At 40.8% G+C, this 23,532-nt stretch overlaps 2 protein-coding genes across 9 annotated transcripts in view; both read left to right on the forward strand.

Moving 5' to 3' along the window:
- The first annotated feature begins 420 nt into the window (after positions 1-420).
- ociad2 (OCIA domain containing 2) lies at positions 421-3,704 on the forward strand. Of its 3 annotated transcripts, none has more exons than XR_014593161.1 (7): positions 421-556; positions 647-731; positions 2,011-2,064; positions 2,175-2,222; positions 2,317-2,464; positions 3,063-3,204; positions 3,435-3,704. XR_014593161.1 is itself a non-coding variant. In XM_083911642.1 (7 exons), the coding sequence occupies exons 1-6, from the start codon at positions 464-466 to the stop codon at positions 3,133-3,135; spliced, it is 501 nt and encodes a 166-aa protein (XP_083767768.1). In that variant the 5' UTR covers positions 421-463; the 3' UTR covers positions 3,136-3,137; positions 3,435-3,704. The 3 variants fall into 3 exon arrangements, 2 of the variants coding, with proteins under 2 accessions (XP_083767768.1, XP_083767769.1); XM_083911642.1 differs by having other exon boundaries at positions 3,063-3,137; XM_083911643.1 differs by lacking the exons at positions 3,063-3,204; positions 3,435-3,704 and adding an exon at positions 2,662-2,791.
- A 1,828-nt stretch (positions 3,705-5,532) lies between these two features.
- Positions 5,533-23,532, forward strand: part of fryl (furry homolog, like) — a 76,506-nt gene continuing 58,506 nt past the window's right edge. For 5 of the 6 annotated variants that reach the window (XM_083911608.1, XM_083911610.1, XM_083911611.1 and 2 more), the window contains exon 1: positions 16,836-17,411. In XM_083911608.1, coding sequence (XP_083767734.1) covers positions 17,177-17,411 — 235 coding nt within the window. In that variant the 5' untranslated portion in view covers positions 16,836-17,176. Of the gene's footprint in view, positions 5,661-10,334; positions 10,405-16,835; positions 17,412-23,532 lie in introns of those variants that run through there. The other variant, XM_083911615.1, reaches the window with a different exon arrangement.

Genomic DNA, 23,532 nt, shown 5'->3' on the forward strand with positions numbered 1-23,532 from the left:
TGAAGTAACATATTTCAGTATTCCATTTCTACCAGAAAGACTGATTGCTATTTATTTATTTTTGAAAATTGTATTTTACCTCTATCCTTACTTGTTCAACAATGGCATGAAAGAAACAACGACCACTCCAAATAAAGGAGTGTCTTACTTTGGGGTGTGGATATATGTACAGGGGTAGAGGTAAAGCTTTCATCTCATATGACACATGGGAAAACATTTTTCTTAGTTTTCATATACAATTCTATATCTTAAGATTAGTTTTTACCATGTTTACCATGTTTTTTTACTATGTTTCTTTAATGGGCAGGTCCTCTGGTCTGTTTTTTTCAAGTGGGATGGAGTGTAAACATAGGGCGGAGCCATTAAAACCAGTTAGATAAGAGGCACTGAGGGAGAAGAAGTATACAAGCCTGAGAAAGTTGCTCGGTTCTGGTTCATCAAAGAAGCTGGAAGCTCCTTCATCATGAGTTCTGAAACAACTGTACAAACTCTAACAGTGAGGACAGAGGAGGCAGCAGCTGCTCCTGGTCCAGCTGCAGGGAAAGCGGAGTGGAAGGTGAGAAGCAACAAATGATTCATACTGGACAATGTGGGCCATCATGGCCATCAGATATGATACCTAATGTGCCCTGTGTGTGTGTTACAGTGCCCCATGGGTGATCGTCATGTCCATAGGGATGATGTGAAAAAGATTTGGAAAGAGTGCCAAGAAGAAAGCTTTTGGAACAGAGGTATTCCCCTTTAGATATTCAACAGATACACACACACACACACACACACACACACACACACACACACACACACACACACACACACACACACACACACACACACACACACACACACACACACACACACACACACACACACACACACACACACACACACACACACACACACACACACACACAGTCAGATTTGTATCACTGTAGAAGCAAACAGTCAAGCCAACAAATCTGTCAGGGATTAAAACCACATTGTGAGGCTGCACTGGGTATATTCTTTCAGGTGTGTTTGGCAAGTCTTTTGTGGAAGACGCAGCAGGGCAGGGCTCGTCTATCAATGCACTGTTTACTTTGCTCTATGTTTACATTTTTCTGTGGAATTCAGTCTGAATCACCCCAAAAACACTCCTATATAGGGACACGGAGTCAAGTTACAAATGGCGACATGTTAATTGTTATTGCCATGTTCCAACGGGCTTGTTCAAGCTTTGTGTGTTTATGTACTGCTTATTTTTCATCTTTTGCAGTAAATTCAGTGAAATATCATGCCCATGCAGGTCTTTTAAGTTACTCTGGCTAATAAAAATCTTGTTTCTTGGTTGGAGTTAGTCAGGGAGGTCGCCCGTGTCTATATGCCAAACAGAAGCCTTGAAACAATGACCTGCTCCAACAAGTGTAACAAAACTAACAAGAGATTTAGGTGGATTTTGATGTCAGTTATACACGCCCACACAGCTCTAATGCCAGAGTGGATCAGAATTACTATGGAGAAAGTTAGCATAGCTGTCTGGCTACAATTAAGACTCCACGAACTGAGAATCGTCCATGTTTTATGTGTCAACAACAATTTATCATACTTAGTCTCGATCCCTATCCGTCCACTCCCCGCAAGCCTTACAGCTGCTGTGTGTTCTTTCACTATACAGGTATATTTAACAACAGCAACAAACTGTACTTCCTGAATGAGAAGCTGGACGAATGAATAAGTCTTACTCCTTGCCTGGGTCCATACCTTTTAGAGTTTACTCAATCAATGGTGTATAACGAGTTGAAAATACAGTCTGATATCAAACAATATGTACTACTTAACAGGTCAAGGTTCAGTCAGATTAAACTCAAGTCAAGCATGGCAGGGTCAATGACAGGAAGTGAATGCACTTTGCTTGGGGAGCAAATTGTAGTGTTTAATCAGTGACAAAAGTAAAATCACCTTTGTCTGTCTACCTTGCCTTCAATCAGCTACTGACCATTGTATTCTTAGACGTTGTTCTCTTTCTTTATTCAGCTCTTCCCTTCTCTCTGGGTAGCATGGCCGTCACTGGAGGTCTCATCTACAAAGGTAAAGCACTGATATTCACAATGTGTCCTTACATCATATCATGACACATGTAAAGCAATCATTTTAGTAAGCATCCCATTTGGTTTAAGTTGAGGTTTATTTCCATACAGGCATTTGGAAATCATCAAAAGCATTGGGTCCCTTTCCAAAACTAGCAGGTGTGTACCATCTAGTATGTTTGACTTTCTAACTAGCTTTTAACAACTCCTCAGTAATCATTGGTCCCTCATTATGATTTTTTTTTTCCTTCAGTTGCTGGAATCTTTGGTTATGCAGTGGGGAAAGCATCTTATGTTGGAACTTGCCGAAGCAAATTTCAGGAGGTTGGCCTTGAGGGTGGACCAGGATTTGGACCCATGCGTGAGGGAGGTGGCTTTTGGAAGTCTGGTCCTAGACACAGGTAGAGAATACACTGAATTCCAAGCTCCCATATTGTAAAAAGTGAGATTTACATGTCTTTTTTATTATTATAAAGAAGGTTGAGTTCTATATAAATACTGTGAAAGTATATAAATGCTCAGCCTGTATTCAGGAACTGTGCCCTTATATGAGCCGTCAGGACATCTGTACGATCATGATGTCGCAACTATACCACAGACATGACTGCACCGTTGGAGTCAATCCCCAGCTGCAATGATGGTGCAGAGATGCTGAAAATGTAGATGTGGAGGACCCAGAAATTCGGACCAATCAGAGCAGACTGGGACTCTTACTATCATTTTGAAGCTTGTGTTTTACATGGTATGCTGTGTTTAAGTAATAACAGTTACTAATCTACACAGATGCTGATAAGAGCAGGGGTGATAATGAAGAAGATATGACTTTGAAAAAACCTTTATACAGCTTTTTTTATTGTTCTCATTTGACAAGATAAATGACTGAATATGTCATGTTTGTACAGCAACACTTCTGCTTGAATAAATTAAGATAATATTTTATACATGCGATACACTTCCAAGTGCCTCTGCATGTCACTGACCAGAACGTTCTCCCGACAGATCCTGCCACCATGTCTGTGAAGAATGTAAGAAAGGAGCTCAAGAAACACCCGCAGAACAAGTGAAAAGCTAGAGGTAAAAGGATCATATGTTGACGGACCTATGAGAAACAATGTGCACAACTCTGAAGCTATTTAAACAGGTTAGTGCAGTCTGATACGTTGGCATGGTGGTTACTAATAAAATGGCTTCTGCTGTGCTCACAAACGTATACAATCATGAAGAAATGGCAAATCTTCCCAATAAGACAAAAAATGCAATACATGTTAAAGTATTTAAGTGTTGGTCCCTATTTCCTGTGTTGTACATTAACATACTCATGTCAGAGTAACCTGAATAAAACATGTTTATGTATTCCATTTTATTTTGCAGCCTCATCTGAAACACTGAAGGACTGACTCTCGTTGTGGATCTGTCAGTTGCAACTTTTCTTTTTTTTTTCCAATGCAATTAATACTGTATATAATTGATAAATAAAAAAGTTTATTTTGATACATTGCACAACATAACGGTTTAGGAGAAAGCATTCAAAAGATTGCCACTAGAGGGAGCTACTATCCTGCAGGTTTCATCTGACCAAGTACTTCTTCATTTGTAGACGTACAAAGTATCTTACAAAATGATTAAACATGATTAAACATCCTGCATGTAGTTTTTATTTCATGTAGTTTAACTTTTCTCATCTTGACTAAAGAATAAAATCAATAGCATATTGTCACAAATCTCATCTTTTTATATGCATCACACAGCACATTTTTACAATGACTGCAGTGTTTGCCCTGTTTAACCAGGATCATCATTTGCTTGGAGACAGCTAGTAATTGTTGATAACTAAGGCAGGGCTGTAGCAGTCCTGTCTTGGTCTCAACACAGTCGATCCTAGAGTCTGTTTGGGCCCTATGCAAAGAGTAAACAGGAGTGGGTGGGGTCCCCTTAGGGAGGTCAGGTCTTTTACTGCCATTGCAAGCTTTGTGCAATATCACTTCTGTAGTGTCATGTTTGTCTGCCCACTTGCCTATGTTCTTTGCACTGATAAGTCTGCTGTTGGAAGATAGATCAGTCTTGTTTATAGCTCCATCCTTACTCAATCACTATTACAAAGAGAATTCTCCATTACAGTATTGATCAGGACTCGGTTGTGGGCTCACTTGTATATTTAGTTAAGATGTTAATATCATATGAAATGAGACCATCTAAGGAATCCTTTGGTGCCAACCATGTCATGCTATAACTTGTTGGGAAGGGAGGTCAATAACTCTGAAAGGTAAGGTTTGACGAGGAAAACACTGTCCTGTCCATTTTTCAATACATCTGAACTAAAATGGATTATATGGTGTGTTTGAATATTTCTGCATACTGGAGTCCGTAAACAGTCTTGGAATTATAGAGGGAGAGAAAACACTGGTGGTGAATAAGGAAAATGTTTTGTGTCAAAAATTATGAAAATAATTGTCTTGTACCAATGAATTTGATAACCCTATACTTTGTAGAATTTATAGCAGTATAAAGCCTTTAACACATGTTTTAACACTGTAATGTAGATATATATAGAAATTTCGAGTGTTTATAAATGCAATTATCAACAAATATAACGTTTTCTATAAGGCATATTTAACTGTATAACTGTGTGCATGTTTAACTGTGAATAAATATTGAATAAGCAACACAGTATAACAAAGCTGCAATTATATTTAATTATATATAGCGTGTGATACAGATTATTTGCAGTATTGACAAATACATAAATATATACATAAGAATACATTGAGATGCTTTATTAACGGTTTTATTTACTACTTCTACATGATGGAAGTGTAGCGAACCTTCTAAATTGTAGATAAATATTCTCTCTGTCATTGTAAACTCAATACTTGTTATTCACCACTTAGCATTTTAACAATGCGGTGTTTATAAGTAGTGCAAACACCGCATTTAAGACATAAGACATTTATTTTTTTAAATAGATGCATATTTTTATTAATTATCTTTTAAGAATGTACATTCACTTTTCAAATGCATTTGAATTGTTTAAAATGTTGGCACAAGGAGAGTACAATAAAAAGTACAATTATGCAAAACACAACACAATCATGTACACAAGCAAGGATTTACCTAATTTGTCATAACATTTCAAGATTTGCAGAAAATAATTGTGTGCTTAGTTTTTATTAAGTAGTTTGTCCCATAGGATTGTCCTTATTTGAGCCTGTCACTGCAGCTGCACTCACCCGAGTACCCGCCCACCTTGTTGCGGTGTACGCCGGTGAAGATAAAAACTAACCCCAAAAGGACGTCACGCAGAGACGTCATCCAATCAACAGGTCCTTTTCTCCGGATTGACACGTATTTTGTCGAATAGAAAGCTTGCATTTTATGTGGGCGTACACCATCACAGCCAATCCCGATGAAGAAGGCGGGAGAAACATGCTACCGTCTGTTCTGACAGTGGAGCTCGCTCCCAACACCGAAACAGGCTGAGAAAAAAAAAAATCACACCACTACGCAAATCCTTCCGATGGAGGAGGGCCAGGACGGTGGAGCTTGTTCGGCAAATGAGAAGAACCTCTGCAAGATAGCGACCTAGAGCAAACTAAAGTTGTGAGTAACGTCAGCTTTACGAATCATTAAGTCAGTGAGGACACGGCGGTTGCTATTTTATACAGTTAAGTTCCGTGATGAACTTTGCCGTTGAGGTTAACGTTAGCTCTCCGAACTGTTGTAGCTACCAAACTGGCTGCTGTGGCTAAATTAGGAGTTTGGCTCCTGCTGATGTGAGTTAATCGCATAGCTACCTTCAGGTTAAACCGTAAGCATCGTTTAGATCCCTGTTGTCATTAGTTTTAACGTTAGCTGGTCTGGTAACATTGCTATCGCAGTAGCATGTTGAACGATAACTTAAAACACAAGTTGACGACAGGCTGGTCAGCTAAATCAAGTTGCTGCTGCTAGCTTAGCCTCCTGCTCAACATTAGCTCAGTACAGTATCAACCCCAGGCTAGTTGCTAACTAAAAGCTACCGTGGACGTTACCTTTAGTATACGTTGGCCAGTTTTAACGTGGCTGATAGTTCTCTTTTCGGTCTTAGTTTTGGCTTGGAAGTGAAAACTATTCATGTTAGATAACAAAACCACCAACAAAATACCCGCAGTATTCACACAGTTCTGAACCTTGTTTTCAATGCACTCGTTTTATCTGGGACGTTGACCTGTGAAAGCAAGCTGCGTTATTTGGCTCGTATCTAAAAAACACTTTAGTTAGTGCGAGGTCAACGTGGTGTGTTTGAAGGTACTAAGCCATGACATGTCCAAGCATGGTGGTTCTCTTATGCATTGGCAAAACAGTGAGAGAACTGTCAGCTTTTGCATATTGCAAATTCCTCTGAGGACTTCATTCTCCTTGTTCAGAGTGCATCAGACACACAATGAAGCATTTGTTCGCTTTCTGTAGAGACACAACCAGTGGCACTTGGATACAGACGGAAAGGAATCTGGTCAGTCTACTGTGTGGCTGGAGGTGGAGATGGCCAAGCTAGTTCAGACGAAGGCACAGTGACAACAGAAAAGTCATTTTGTGTTCACTCATGGGCCCAAATGAGGGTGGACTAAACTATGCTCTGAGTAATGAGAACTTTGTTGTGCATATTTGCATGCAGTGTACTATATAAGAGGACAACTGCAGTGGTGCTGCCACAAAGTACTACACATAGCTTAAGCATTTTATTCACAGGACTTTGCAATGTTGTGCTTGTTCTGGCCTACTAGATCATCAGCCTTTGCAACTGGCTGATCCCCCTTGGTCCCTTCCAGGATAAGCTTCTGATGGCAGTACAGATGTGTAGTATATTCTCTTCTGCACGCACAAACTAGAGGGAATCCCCCTGGAATGCAGATAGCTTTCCATTTGTGATTATTTGGGGCATAATTCCAGTGAATTAGTACGTTTGGTTTAATCTGGTAAGACATTAATGGCATTGAAGAGCATGGGGATGAAAAACTATGCTCTGGAAAGCGCCCTCACAGTGGCCCCTCACTAAGCTGCCCCCTGCAAGGATTAACTGTTAACTCAGCATTTTAGCGGTGACTACAAAAAATATTATATAATACTAAAGTGCCAACTTTCCTCTAGTATCTAACTTGGCTTTGTTTTGGGTCTTTTGGTATATTGAACTCTGCAGCAACGGCCATTTGATACAGTTTTCTGGTGTCATATTACGAGTGGTTTGCATACTAGCAGCTTTTTCTTCCAGCATATACTGTCATTTTAATTTTCTTTCATATTCCTTACCTCCTACTGTACAAAAATGAAGCCAAAATATCCCAGATAAGGGGGCCTCCCTGTTTTGTAACCAGAGTCTGCACAGTAGGGATTGGGCAGTGGAGTCACATCATCAACATACACCCACCTGATTAATCACGAGTCAATCACAGCTGTCAGTCATGATGTTTCACCCCATTTTATAGCATTAGGTAACTGATTTAAAAACAAACACATCAGAAAGATATACACTTGAGCGCACAACACCATGATAAATACTACATACACTAACAGATTCCATGTGTGGGGAGAAATTATTTGAGGTGTGCCACCAGAGGGGCAATCAAAATGCTTTGGCTTCACTTTTGGAGAGCCTTCAAGCCATTTTTGAATACAGCCCAGGTCCCCAACTTATATGATAGGTTCCACTGACTGCTATATTGTCATCTCCAGATAGTATGTACAGATTGGCCTTCTTTAAATGGCCATGGTTAGGCACAGCTTCTATACAAACTGTGTCACAGTTAACCTGGATCCATATGGAAAGGTCCTATAGGAAATTCTGGTTGGTCTTCTCCAAAATTATCTGAGGCCTCTCTGTCATGATATGAGCTTTCACCTTTTTTGCCAGATTACAGTAGATGACCTCTTATCTTACCCTAGACGGAGCAGTTGGATCCAGGTGTGTGTGTGTTTGCATTTACACATGGCTAAATAAATAACCGGACAACTGAACAAATATTACTTTAATGTGTTATTGAAATCAGCAGATGGTCATCACATCTCTGACTGTAATAATGCTAACATCCTCAAGTATCTTCCTCTTCCCAGGGCAGTGTAAATTAAAGCACAACTTTAATTACTTTATGTTAGGCATTTTTTTCAATGATTCAATTGAAAGACTTGGCGTAATGTAGCACACAATAAGGAACGAGTCTAGCTAGAAATAGCCTATAATTGAGCCCTGCTGAGGAAGATTATCCTTGGCTTTGGGAGAGAGGTTTTGGAACATAATTGATGTTTGGGATTGCCTTCGCCAAAGAAACCACCCTGTCTTTGCCCTCGAAACGGCCTCAGCCGAGTTTCCAAGGTTTCTGCCGTGTTTAGATCCATTGACGGTACAACAATGCTTCATATTTTCTGGCTATTCATGCCATCCAAAGCAAGATAAAGATTAGAGAAATATCACTCGGAACATGCAAAAACATGTTTGTTTATGGGCTTCCCTTCCCAGTCGGAAGAATCCAGTAATGTTTCTGCTCAAGAGGTAGTGATTACAACAGGGCCAGGCCTGTCATTTAGTGTTGGAGGGAGCCAGATATAGGCTATCCCCCTTTTGTCCAATTTACTGTAGCACACTGCCTGCTTCTTATAAGGTGCACATGAAGGAAACTGTACATAACTGTTGTAGGCTATTGTAAAATTTAAATGGGCAGAAAGGTGAAGAGAACAAAGAGAAATGAGACGGGACAGTCTCGCCTCTGTCAGGCTTTTATTCCCTGCACAGACTCAGTCTCCTATTTGCAGCATCCTTTCCGTGTACTGGACTCAGAAAAATGCAGGGTAATGTAAGATGAAGTCAAGTTAACCATTGATCACATCCGTTCTGCTCCTCTGACCTTTAGCCCTTCTCGCGTGTTCCAGTTACACAAAATGTACAATGTTTAGACTCTTTAACCATGCGCAGTTCTGGAAATGCATTGATTTGTTTGAAGAATTAACAAACTATGTTGAGATATGAGATATTTTTTTAGCACTACCGGAGAAATGCATGCGTTTGAAAGCCTAAATATAGAGCAGAAGCCTAGTCTGTGGCTGTGTGCTACAGCATTCAGGACGTACACAGGGTTTGGCTTGCCATTTTTCTGTGGTCACACTTTTTTTCGTTCTTTTGGAGTCGCTGAGTTGGAACAGGAAGCCAGATGTATTACTCACAGGTCTATCAGCGTGAGAAATTAGTGATTGCGTCTGTGAATTATTTTGTTTCGAGCTGTGTTTGTGGTGGGGGGGATACGGTATGCGATGGTATGTCGCTGTGACATGACAAGGGTTGTCAATGTTTTTCTTTAGTTTTGTTTTGACTTGATATCTATACTGACCTGTTCTGACAATCAGCCCTCATCTGTGCTAAGAGTGGAAGTTCTCACACCTCAACTTCTCTGTCTGGCTGCTTTGTGACTCAGTGGCTTGCTCTTCCTTCCTTTGTTTGACTACAGTTTGACAACATTTAAAAGTTTTGTATTTATGTCTAATGTCACTAGATTATATTTATTTACTGTACCGTTCCCTTGTTGTACCTTTTTTTTTTTTTTTTTTTTTTAAGTTACGAATATGCTACATTCTGCTGATATGCTACATTTTTACAGACAGTAAAAAAGATTGTAAGGCTGGATATGAAATTGTCTGACTATAAAAGGAGCCCTTTTTTGCCACTGTGATGCTAAACTGGAGGGAAAGTACAGTTTTGGAGGCTCTGATCGCTTATATAACTGCCTCTTGGATGTAGTGGGTAATCTTCAGATTATTACTCTGCTCCGAGGTGGTTTTAATCCTGTCCCAGCACAGAGCAAACCAGGCCGAAGCCAACAGTCGACCTTCCACTTTGCTGTGACCAAAAGTCTGCACTGTCCAACAACACTCCGCCTTTGTCGTATACAGGATGTTGTTCTGTTTCATTACTGAAGAAACACATTAAATAAATGAATCAAATCTCTTGAATGTTGGGGTGAGTGAAATAAGGCGCACAGACAGATTGGATTCATTCAAACATATTATTTCCTGTGTCAACAAGAAAGAAGTATTGAAAGGTATATTCTCACGGTCCTGCTGATTATTTTAGTGCAAAAGTTTTAAGGTTTTGTGACCAGTCAAGGGTTATTGATTAATCTTATATTTTAGGTTGAAAGAGCATATTTGGTACTTGTTAGTGATGAATGACCAAGTTGTGTTTTTGTCTCTGTTTTCTTGTCAGCGTGTTGCTTGCTTTGTTGTTGATGAGATTTCTGTCCTCTTTTTCAGATTCCTGTGCAGTGAACTTGTGGACTCTCCTTTCTCTTTCCAGTTCCAGCCCATGCTCTATGGCCTTAAGGTACATCACACGGGTTAAGTGGGTAGTGTTCCACTGTGGTTCAGGTTTTACTGAACCCGTAAGAGAAGTAGTGTGGGAAGGAGCAGGGTGTTTGGTTAATCTCTTTGTTTTTCTTATGCTGAATTCTGAAAATAGAAATGTCAGTGTTTTCATGCTGGCTTTAAGTTTCTCCCTCTGCGTGGACAACTTCACTTGTAGTGTGTCAATAAATTATGTCCATGCTGCAGACATAAGGTGAGGAACGCCTTATTTGGTATGACAAAAAAATTAGTATCACAGTATTTTTTTTTTAAGGTTCTGGCACTTTCACGGTATATCATTGTTTTCTTTTAAAGAGTTAGTTTTGGCTAATTGTTTTAAAAGTTATAACTGTTAGTAAGAAGAGTATGCAGTTGCTAGGGGTCCTCTCTCTCAATACACAGTTTGCCCTGATTGTAGCGCTCTTACGGTGAACAATATTATATATTTTGAAGAGTCATAGCAATTGTTTCAGCTATGCACCTATTTAGAAGTATATGAAAAATATATATCGTACAGGAAATCAAATCTGTATACAGCCCAGCACTACCTCATTCTACCCTTTCTGCAATTATACTATCTCCTTGCAGGCCAAACGTTTTAAAGTACTTTTTAAAACATTTTTTTTAAAAGGTAGTACTTGTTTGTATAACGTTTATTTATCAAATCTACAAAATGGAATAGATTATTAACATGGCACAGAAAAACACTTTGTATGTAGGGGTTCACATAGTGTGAATTAAAATAACAAACGGAAGAAAACCCCAACTACCAATGAATAAGAAAACAAGTAATCTAAAAATTCATTGTGAAAGTCATATGATAAGATAAGCATCCGATACACCAACATTCTGTAGTTAATTTGGCTCACAGTACACAGAGCGAAGCTTTTGTCAGAAGGAAGAGATGGAGTGCGCTTGTATCTGATCAAATAGCATGTGCGCTATGTAAAAGTAGCAAACAGATGGAGCGGATTAGCAACTGCTACTTGACCTTCTGTCAAAGAAGGGAGGAACAGTGCGTAGACTATTTTGTATCTTGGTTCTAAATGTAAAATACAATATTAGCACAACAGTCTGGTTGAGTGGCCCAACACAGGATGAGCCCATGTTCAGTGTATTGTGTCACACACCAGCTTTGGGTGGGCAAGGCATATCAAATAAAGTAGAAGCCTGCAGGAAGAATATCTTGTAACCTGTAGCATTGTGCTTATTTATACAGTTAAACTGTTTTTGTGTTTCAGCATTTTTTTAGACATCAATCAGAAAAGAACCAATATTCTGCTATGTGTATAATCCTCAGTTGCAGCTCTAGTTACGGTCAGCATCAGCATCCTAAAAAAACAAGGCTAAAAATGAGGTCTGTGGTTAAGTCATGTTTTCTGAGCAAGGAACGGTAAAGGGTGTGAAGTCAAATTGCACCGGTGTGTTCCTCTAAATACTGTTTTTGCATATAATTGCGGCCTCTGGGAGAGACAAGCGTCATCTCGGTGATTGGTCAGGACAAAAAAAGGGGATCATTTTGATGCAGGGTCTGGTCAGGTCACATTCTCACATTCTTCAGCAGCAACAACCAAGTTCTCTGTGGGTTGCCTCACAACTGTCAATCAGGACTGTCCAGAACCAGCTTGATCTCTTTGTCTGAGTGTTGAAAGTTACTTGTTCCTGTTTGCAGATAAAAGGCTCTGTCCATCTATATGTAGGGAACCTAAAACTTGGGTTTGTTGGCAAAGTAGAAGTAATCAAACTGAGACTGTGAGAAGTAGAAGTTTTATTGTAAGCGAGAACAGAAAGGAAAAATGAGGGATGAGAATTATACATTGAATGTACAGAGTGAGAGTGGGTTCCCTGCCACCCTTTTCATGTGACTATGTTAACTTCTAAAACTGTAAAAACAACAATAAGTATGTAAGCAAACATACAGTACGTTTACTGAAGAAGTGGACAGATGAGTGCATGCCTTTCAATTGGTGTTTTTGTTGTGTATATACACACATGCATACAGTTTTGAATATAGAAACAATTTTATTTGGGTTGCCATAGTGTAATGAATACATAAGTGTTATCATATAAGTAGGTTGATAGGCAGCACTAGGATTTAGGAGAGCAAAATTGAATTTGAAGTCGGAAATTAAGTTGGTACTACTTAAACTCTACAGACATTTTTCATGTAAAGTTACATAAAGGCAAGGCAGTTGCATACACACTAGGGCTGGGTTTTAAAAAATAGTTTTTCCGATTTAAAATAAATCTTTATTTGAGTGATCCGATACCATATTCATTATGAAGAACTGAAGACCCAAGGAACCCCCTAATAACGCTCCTAAGTTAGGCTACATGTTGGCGAGGGGAAAAACTGGCACGGCCCTTTTCAAAGGGTTCCCTTAACCTCTGACCTCAAGATATCTGAATGAAAATGTCACTCAATACTTAGTGGCTGTAGAGTACTTTATTGTGTTGACTGCTGCAGTGTGTTCACATTAATGTAAACATAATTTTTTTTAATATTATGCACCAGGTTAGCGGGTTCCATGTGAAATTTACAGCATTAGTTCTCTGAAAATGTCTTTCAAATCCAAGACAAATCGGTTCATATCTGAAATATCCCGAATCCAATTGATATTGAATCAAATTGGAAAATGAATAGAATCTGGACCTTGTGACTCGGAATCAAATCGATTCAGGAAATCAGTGGTGATACACATGAGCAAAAGAAATACATTTTATGGCTTCATAACTTCAGGTTACACTTGAGAGCCCTGCACAGGGAGGCAGGGTTGTAGGCTTGATAGTGTGGTGGCTGTTTGCACCACTAGAGGGCAGTGTAACATAGTTTTGATATTCAGCTTACCTTACATAGACCTCAAACTGTTTACTGACATCAAGTGGTAGAGTAGCAGTTTAGATATACGCACCCTAGCCCCCAGCTGACTGAAAAAGTGGAGTCTGACTTCTGGGCCCCAGCCCACTAGCTTTCCTGTTTTCTCCTGCTTGAAAGCAGAATGAGGCAGAGGCGGGTGGGACCCAGAATGGCAAAGGAACGCTACACATTGTTCCCAGAGCTTCCTCTTCCACATTCCTGGGGTGATTGGGATCTGGGCCTCCTGTGCAGGAGTATTGTTCTAACTCAACAGCACCACAGACCTGGCCCCAACAAACCACAGCTGCCCCCATTGACCATTGTGGTGCTCAGGCTGTGCGATGGCTATCTTTGCCTCATCAGTCATCTCTCACTCTCATTCTCTTTCTCTCATTCTCTCTCTCTCATGCTCTCTCTCACCCTCTCTCTCATTATCTCTCTCACTTTCTCTCTCTCACTCTCTCTCTCTCATGCTCTCTCTCACCCTCTCACCCTCTCTCTCATTATCTCTCTCACTTTCTCTCTCTCTCTCTCATTCTCTCTCTCTCATTCTCACTCTCACTCTCACTCACTCTCTCTCACTGTCTGTCTGTCTGTCTGTCTGTCTCTCTCTCTCTCTCTCTCTCTCTCATTCATTTAGTGATTCTACCAGGATCTGCTGCCTCAGCCTCTCTGCATCTTTGCCGTGGCCTCAGTCTCGCACAATTCCAACAAATATCCCTCTTGCAATTTAAGCAAGTTTTCTCTCTTTTTTCCTCTGTTGCCTGATATGTTTTTTTGTCTTTGGCAACATAATATTAATATATTGCTGTCTTTAAGATTATGTTTTTATAGGAAGGCTTTAAATGTTGTTTCCGGTATGTTAGCTATATTCGCTGTGAATGCTAAAGGTTTAAAATGATTTAAACACTAAATCAATGTAATTTTATGATGTGAAAAAGAGGTGCATTTTGTACAACAAAAAAACTGACAGCTTTGGACAAATGTAAAGTTTTCAGAGTCCAACTATCTAAGTGTCTGTGAGCCAGAGACCAGCTCTTAACAAGCTTTCTGGTGATTTGCCATCAAATCTTGCTGAGTGGACATCCCACAAACACACCCAGCAATTTGGGGCTTGTCAGTAGATTTCAACAATTAATGCTGCCTGGTGTGCTTTTTGCCAGCTGGCCTGTAGAGGGCACAGTTCTCACAAAACTGCTGAACTGCACTGCATTTATCATTGCATTCTTTCACTTTGTGCTTACTCTGCAGGCAAGGTTTGATGTTGGAAAGAGCACATTTGAAATGAATAAAAAGCTGTACTCTTTTGTATTGTATTTCAAGAAATCACTCAGCAATAAATGGAGAGGATGGTGTTTTTTGTTTCTCCCCACCCCCCTCAGGCTCTCGTATACTAAAACAGTGACATCATCGCACTGAAATTTTCACACGCTGCAGTAGACGGTATGAGCACTTCCTTAAACATTTCGTACTACTATCTGACGCACTTACTGGTCTTTACATACATTACATTTTTGCCTTAAAAACCGTTACTTGGGCATGAGGTCATGCAAGTGAAATAAATTGAGTATAGTTCTTTGAGATCTTGTTAAATTGTGCTATGAACATATTTGAAACCGACTTAAAAGCATAATGTTATCCACTTCACAGGGCTTACCACAACTGTTATAGCAAAAACTGGAATAGCTTTAGATATCTTTTTTGGAAAACACATCACATTAAAAGGTTAGCACTGGAATACTGAAATCTGATCTTTAGAGGGCATTTTCCTTCATGCAATGTCTTTAATTTGAGTGTCACATCCCTCCTGCTGCTCCAGACATTGCATGGATAACTTATAGCTATTAATTATTTCAAAAGTTTGACCCACTTTTTGTTTTGACTTTAGACACAATGAAGCAGTGACTAAAGGGGTTTTGTGTTATTGCATGAATTCACCTTTTTATTTTTATAATCATGGGTCTTTTTTTTGCTTTGCTACAACATTGAAACCTCCATTAACTTTTGACCATGTGGGGTAAAAAGACTCCAACCAATAGATTCACCGCCAAGACCCCATTGCCATGTCATGTTCTCATAGGTAACCAAAACAAAACATCTTCTTAGACACCCAGACACAGCAGCACTGGCATCCCACTATTGCCACCTCACAAATGTAATGTACATTTATTTTGCATCGGCCCCTGATTTGAAATTTGTTTTCCTTTAATTTGTCACCCACTTGTAGAAAGATGTTCCGAAACATTTTGTTTGTTTATTGCACAATAACCTCTCATTTAATGTCATTAAGACGTGCAGTATTAAGCAAACTATTACTGTATGTACTGAATCTTGCATATCTAATTTATCACTGTGATAAGGTGCTGGAGAAGCTTAAAAATTCACCTTGAAATGCTTTACGTTCTTGAATTTGAGTTTGGAAAAGGTGTACGAAGCCTGGCTCACTGATGTTTTGCGAAAGACAGGTAGCATACACCCAACTTGTCCTGCAAGAAACAAACAGCTATTGTTGTATAGGGGGTTTGTGAGACTAGTCTATGTGCCATAGAACCAAAAATAATGAGATAAACGAGCTTTAAAAGCTGCAAAACTCTCATTTCTATTGGGTTCTGTTGCAGTCCCTTTACATAACACAGAGTCCTTCAATTGGATATTAAAATCAAAATGCTAAATGGAGTCTTAAGTAGAGCAAGATAAAATAAGTATTATGCTGATTTGTATTGCTCAATTGCATTATTGTGGTGCACAGTTAATGACTCAGCACAAAAGTTTTATCTTAAAGGTTTCTTTAACAGTTTGCGGCACACTGGTGCTGCAGTCTTCTTTAATTGTGTTACAGCTTTGTGTTGCTGTTGAGGACTGGCAATGTGGGTGCTTGGATTTCACTCAGACCCAGAGAACAGCAAATTGATGATTTCCTAAGGCAGTGATCCTTTCAGCCTTTTCAGTAAGCACAGTAAAGTCCTTTTCACTCCTCCGCTAGGGATACTTGGAAGGGTTTGAGTTTGCTGCAGGTACAAGCTGTGCAGCCAAGCAGAGCACAGCAGTCTGTCATCACCCCGTTTCACAGACCCCATCACTTTGCTTATTCTGCTTCTCTTTATAATAGCTCACCGCAGTCAAGCAGAAATGAAAGCAAGAGTGTGTGTGCGCTCTTGTTTTTTGAGTAAGTTAGCAAGTGTTTGTGTTTGTGTATGAATGCTAACAAGTAACACCACTCCGATTATGATAAGAGCTATCAGTAAAGGCAGGCAGGCCAGTGTTTCCAGCTCTATGGTGCTTTCCTACTCTGTGGAGTGTCTGTCAATCCTCTGCCTCCTCTCTTGGTCTCTTTCACTGGTGAGCAACACAGGCCAGCAGGGTGTGGCTTGTGTCGTCTCTGTTGTGATTGGCTGGTGGCCCAGGCTTGTGTTATCTCCTGTGGAACATGTTCTAGTCCCACCCCAGATACGGCTTGGCACTCAAACAAAGCCCTGCCCACTCATAATTACATCACAACCAATGAAAAGTGCCATGTCTGCTTGCTTTCTTCATTCACTGTGAGCAGACAGGTAATGTTGCCGCTTGAGTGTCACACACTGTCTGAACTAACTCGTAGAGGAGAAGCTGGTCACTGTAGCTAGCCAATGTGACAGACAACTTTAGAGAGGCTGACAGGTAGAGTCTCCTCTGATCTGTAAGGGCAGATCTCAGGGCTAACACTTACAGGCCTTGACAGTGAGTGAATGTGTAGCTGCTGCATGTAGGTAGCAGCTGGAGCTGGGGATTGTACCGTCTGCTTGCTTGTCTGTAAATGGGGTAGATGAGGAAGACCGGTAGTTTGTATGGGAGAATGGCATGGCACAAGCTACTGGACTACACACCAGAGTGAAAGACAGAAAAAGTCTTGTCGAACATGGAGTTTCTGAAGAGCCTGGTTCCGAATGTCATCTCAGGGGAAGGGCACATTGAACATGGGGGAGCCTTGCCCAGGGAGACGGGTCCAAGGCTCCTTCGTATGAAACGTCTCGGCCTGCTAGCCATGGGACAGACCATTGAGGAGATTCCGGTAGATCCGAAGACGGAGGTAGATCCGGTTCCATGGATTGGCTTCTCCAGGCATGCTCGCATGAATCGAACCCGCTTTAAAGGTACAACTGACTCAGCTGCATATTGATGCAGTAGTTATCTGTATTGATTTTGTGTTCATCTCTGCTAATCAACTAGGCCTCTTCATGGGTGCTTTTTATAACATCCGTTTTTAGTCCAGTTTTTAAGCTTTGTTAACATGTAACCAAAGTTTGGCTTTGCCCCCACCCCATCCCCACCCCCTTTATGCATACATGCTAACGTGCACTTCCATACACCTTATAGATTCAATATACCAATCCCGTTTTTTCATTGGATGAGAAGGCCAACCTGTGGTCTCAGTGCACGACCAAAGCTCTGACAATATGTCAGAGAGACGCATGCAAGCAGTATTTCAACAGGAGACATGACATAATTGAGTGGCAGCCGGTGCACTGTCAGAAGGTACTGACACACCACCTGAAAGATGTAGAGTTTAGATCACAGCCTATGAAATTTTGTACTGTTTACTTACTAAATTTACTGTAGTAAAAAAAAAAAGCGATGAAATCTGTACGGCTGTGTGTACATTACATTGACTAAATACGCGCAAAAAAGTCTTCTTTTGTTCAGAATCAGCTACTTATCATCATCATGTTTTTGGAAACATTGGAGAAAAAGCACTATGTTTAACTGTTTATTTTATGGCAAGGATATTATTCTAAATATTTTTGAAATGTTAGGTTTCCACTTTCTTGAATATACCGTACGAAGCACTGTTTTATTTTTTTTTTACAATATATTGAGTTATAAATCACAATTCATTTAAATTGAAAAATGTTGCTACTTGTGTCGAATATTGATATGGGATTAATCGCGATCAATTAATTACAAAGCCTCTAATTAATAAGATACATTTTTTTAGCCGTGTCCCACCACTACTATTGTTTTCAGTTTAACCATTGACTCCCAGTGACTTGGCATCACCAGATTTATCGCAAATGCGTGTTACTCTGGGTCCTCCCAGTTGATTTTTTTATTTACATTTTGTTATCTGTGCAGAGCAAAATGCTTCTTGACGCAAATGGATAGACCTACAACCACCCAGAGCCCTGAAACGCAACCTACAACCAATCACAGCAACCAAAGGGCGGTGCTTGCTCCATGAAAAACATTGGTGGTCGGGCTATTACAGCTAAACAGCACACTAAAAGGTGTCAGAATATCAAGTCATATTTGATCATCGCTGCCTAGTTTGACAGTGTGATCTGAGTTTGTGAGCCTGGTTAACTGCGTTGAATGGACCTGCAGACTGGGGCCTCCCTACACGAGATAAACGGTTGTGATTACTCCAGCCATGGCCAGGTCTGCTGGAAATCTGTCTGTATGTGAGAGTGGCCAGAACAAATGAAACATGAGTTTGGAAGATAAGTCTGCTTTCCAGGCTACCAGTGCCTACCTGCAGTGTGAGAACATTGCTTGCAGTGATGAACCCACCTTATTATCACACTGTCTAGCTCTGCAGAGCTTCTTAGGCTCTTTTGGAGCCTTGTGTTGTTTTTTTCAGATTTAAAGTATGATTCTGCCACACTGCTCTCATTAACCCATTTGCCAGCAGCATCAGGCAGCCGTTTTCAGCAAACAAGCTCTGCTTAACCAACTTAACATCATCCAATTAGCATCAAACCACAGACAAAGTTAGCAAACATCTTTACATCATTAGCGAACTAATAGACAATGGAGACAGTGGATTCTGGATTTACAGGCGTCAGGTGGTCAAAAAATTCCAAATGGATGCCAATGTTTCACTCTGCCTGCTGGATGTGTACTGTAAATAGGCAATCTTTTGCGATTTTTTTTTTGATAATGTCAGGGCTTTGAGTTTGTCTGCTTTTTTTTGGAGTCTGTTGGCCAAAGAAATAAATCGGTACAGCTTTAACATCAAGGAACCTGTTCCCAATTTCTGGTCTGTTTTGTAGTTTCTCTTTAAAAATATACATATAATCAGTTTATGTATGCATAGATACATACATACATACATACATACATACATACATACATAAACTGATTTTATATATATCTCTTAGCTGTCCATCGTTTTCGGCATGTAGACATAGTGAAGAGGATCTGCTGCAGTTCAAAGCGAGCATCAGAACTGGGAAGATAGGTGATTTAAGTGACTTTGAACGTGGCTTGGTTGTTGGTGCCAGACGGGCTGGTCCCAGTATTTCAGAAACTGCTGATCTACTGGGATTTTCATGCACAACCATCTCTAGGGTTAAATGAGAATGGTCCCAAAAAGAGAAAATATCCAGTGAGTGGCAGTTCTGTGGGCGCAAACGCCTTGTTGATGCTAGAGGTCAGAGGAGAATGGCCACACTGGTTGGAGCTGATAGAAAGGCAACAGTAACTCAAATATCCACTGGTTCCAACAGAGGAATGCAGGAGAGCATCTGTGAACACACACCACTACTTTCTAGCAGAAAGGTAATAGCAGCAGAAGACCACACTGACACTTTATTAAGCACCAGGTGCACCTAATAAAGTGGCCGGTGAGTGTATATACATATACGGTGTGTGTATGTGTATATATAGCGCAAGTAGCTTTACCCCGTGAGCAGGTCCGCCTGGCGGGCCGTCTGGTGAGCCTGCCCCAGAGCGACGTCCTCTGCCGTGGAGCCGAGCTGAACCCGGCCTGGAGCTCCAATCGGACCGTGGTGGTCCGTGACATTTCTCCACAGATGAACATGACCCGGGCGTATTATTTTTGGTGGGCGGGGGGGAGTGAGAGATGCGGATCGGTTACCATTTATGTGGGATCCGCTGTCGGAGGAGCAGTGTGACCGTGGGACTCTGGTGACGAGCCGCCTGGTAAACTTTTGACTAAATCACTACCTGTCTGTTTGCAAAGCCGTTACCATAGTATAATGAAGTGATACTTTTCAAAAATAAGTCCCAGGTGAAAACGTGTGGTTTATGCGATTTTCAATGGAACTCTTTGGATACAGTACATGTTTTTTGTCCGTTTCGGGAGATGAGATCCCTATGGGATAAACAAAGAATTATAAGGTGCAGACCGGATCTTTTAGGAGCATGATGTACCTTGCAAAAGCCACCTCTCTGCAACCTATGAACATTATTACATGATCACAGCTAAAATAAATCACCTAAGCTAACCATTCTTCCTCCCTCTGTCTTGAGCCCTGTCTTATATGTCTTATATGCGGAGCATGTACAATGGGGCCGTGTTTGAAGCCATGCTAAAGTTTGCATCATGAGCATCTGCCTTCCCTGTTGCAGCAGTTCTGCCCCGATTATAAAGTGTCTTCTTCGCCTGGAGAATTTTGGCCTGCACAAGCACTTGCAAGTGTGTTTTTGACCTCGTTATTATTTAAAATAGCTGCAACCAAAGCACGCGCTGACCGCATCTGCATGGGTCAAAATACAAGATGGTGACAGTGCCTTGATTGTGTGTGTGTGTGTGTGTGTGTGTGTGTGTGTGTGTGTGTGTGTGTGTGTGTGTGTGTGTGTGTGTGTGTGTGTGTGTGTGTGTGTGTGTGTGTGTGTGTGTGTGTGTGTGTGTGTGTGTGTGTGTGTGTGTGTGTGTGTGTGTGTGTGTGTGTGTGTGTGTGTGTGTGTGTGTGTGTGTGTGTGTGTGTGTGTGTGTGTGTGTGTGTGTGTGTGTGTGTGTGTGTGTGTGTGTGTGTGTGTGTGGCTGTGATGCAGGTTGTTCCTTTTGTAATGTTTAGCTATTCCACTTGCTAAATATGTCCTATTCTGCCGTATTTTATGTATCTGTGTATGCGTTGTGCTGACAAAGTTAACCCTCTGAAGTAGGTCTACTGTTGTGTCTATAGATACAGTAGTTAAAGGTTTAGTAGATGTTCACTTACAAATGATGTGTGCGTGCAGGCCAGCCAGTTTGCATTAACAGAGGGGTGATGACTTGTCCTCGGCCTCTCAGTATGGCTTTTTTGCAGTGCTACCTGTCAGGGCATGCTTGCTCCGCGTTTGCTCATGGCTAAAGCATAACTGATCTCTCCCTTCTACTCACCTAGCCTCTACGAACATGATTACTTAAGACAGATGGCTAAATTAACCCACAATAACAATGAAGGCAGGGTTTTAGTTGTCCACACTTTGCTTGAAGCCTTTCTCAGCTTGACTCCTGTTACTGTTGTTTACGTATTTATGCTTAGCTCAGGCTGCTGGTGCTATGTTGATATTCATATTCAAGACAGTGAGATGACATTTCTACACACACTAGTTTGGACAAATTGTTTTCAAATCTTTCCTTTCTTTTTTTCCAACTAGGAAACATCCATCATATTAGAAAATTCTCCTTTTTCCACCATGCTCGTAGTGGCAAGGGTCACAATGGTGAGTTATGTAACAAAAGAAGTGATATGATTATTACAGTAGTAGAGGTAAGGAGGGATTTATAGAGATTGCATTCTGGTGTGTCCATACTTCAGGATCATTTGCCCTGTGCTTAAATCAGAGCTGAGCGCCGCTCCCTTGTTGCAGAACTGGCATAGCCTGAAGTTGGCTTTTAAGGTGGTGCTACTCTTTTCTTTCTGTCATTAGTCTTTCTTTGCACACAGTGACATCACCCTGTTGTACGGCGTACAGCTGAGTTTTTGGGAAGGGTTTGATTGGGACAGTATTTGGTTAATGGGTGCAGCAGGTTTCCCGTTTGTTATTTGGGAGTGTTTGGAGCATGTGACTGAACATGAGTAGGCTATGCACTGGTGGGTTGTACTTCTTTATTGAAAGTCTGAATAGCACAAAGGGTGTGTATCCAGACAGTCTGGACAGACTTATTCATCGGTTTTCTTAAATAGTTATTAGCCAACTGTAGTGAAACAAACCCCATAATGGTGCAGCTCAACGCAGACTCTGCACTTAGTGGGGATATGGTGTCATAGCTGGGATGAAAAATGCACTGAAACATTGTTAGTGCTCTTTCTCCAACTGGTTTCCCCAAAATAAATACCCCTCCATAGTGAACACCTTGAAGACAGCTAATTTGAAGAAATGCTATCTATGAGTAATGAGCTGACCTTTTTGTACCAGTATTAAGATGAGTTTTAATTCAGATTGTGCTCTGTCATTCCATAGAGGCGATATTCTTTTGACCTAAGAATGACTCTTTGTTGAAATGAGTTGCCTCTCTTGATTTGCTCGGCAAATCTGAGAAATGAGTTTGTTCATTCTCTGCTTGAGTAAAGGAGAAATGGTCTGTCATTTGATTCAAATGTGCGTGTGTGTGCGTGTGTGTGTGCAATGAGTTATTTATTTTTAAGATCTTTTTGAGTATTCAGTCATGCAGACTTTTTGTTTTGATAATTTTTAGTATTAGTTAGTATGTAATGGCTTGTTCTCAAGGGAGCGTTTGGAAGTGAGGCCCTGAGCAGGTTGCAGAGTTGTGCTGCATATCCAGACTGCTGTGATGGATCTAAATGGCATGTCCTCTGCAGCCCAGGCACCACTGGGGAGGTCAGGGATTGAATTACAGCTCCTATCGATTATTGTTCCCACCACTGCCCTTCAGAGAGGCCTGGTCAGGAAATGCATCCTCCACCCTGTTGGCTCCTGGGAGGAGCAGCTCCCCTATACTGTCTGCAGTCAGTATGGCTAGCTGTCAACCACTGCGCCCACTTTGTGAATGGAGCTACTATAACTTCCCTTGGTTGTGCATTTAGTTGAGATTATTCAATCAGTGAGCTCTTCTTTCCAGGAAGTCTGTTATAATGTTGTTTATTTGAAGACCTCAACTTGCGTCAGCTCTGTTGGACAGTAGCTCTTAGCCATAATGTTCCCAGAGAGATGATGTTGTCAGTTATTCCGCTGCATTCCTTAAACAATAAAGCTGGTTTACACAAAACAGCGCCCTCAGAGATCTCTGCAGGTTTGTTTGTGAACTGGTTTGCTGATAAGGGTGACAATATGAACTATAATTCTGTTTTTAAACATAATGTTTACACAGTAGGCTTCTGCCAAAAAGCCGTCTTCCTCCGACTTTAGCTTGTGCCAGTTGCTGGGTACTCTGAGAAGCAAGGAATAGGGGATTTCTTTGTAACTTACGTTTGAAAGTAACCAAACCTGACCCACACTTAAAACTGTATTCAACTATCCAGCTGCTTTGTCATGATCTGCTGCAATTTTGTCAGACAAAGGAAAGTATCTGTTGAATCATTGAGG

This window comes from Echiichthys vipera (assembly GCF_963691815.1).
Source record: "Echiichthys vipera genome assembly, chromosome: 3".
Taxonomy (NCBI): domain Eukaryota; kingdom Metazoa; phylum Chordata; class Actinopteri; order Perciformes; family Trachinidae; genus Echiichthys; species Echiichthys vipera.

What these genes read in the sequence shown, in the direction of transcription:
- ociad2 (XM_083911642.1), top strand. Translation starts at nt 464, where the DNA reads ATGAGTTCTGAAACAACTGTACAAACTCTAACAGTGAGGACAGAGGAG. An exon ending in CAGGGAAAGCGGAGTGGAAG is followed by an intron (nt 557 to 646) that starts GTGAGAAGCAAC and finishes TGTGTGTTACAG; the next exon opens with TGCCCCATGGGTGATCGTCA. An exon ending in TCCCTTTCCAAAACTAGCAG is followed by an intron (nt 2,223 to 2,316) that starts GTGTGTACCATC and finishes TTTTTCCTTCAG; the next exon opens with TTGCTGGAATCTTTGGTTAT.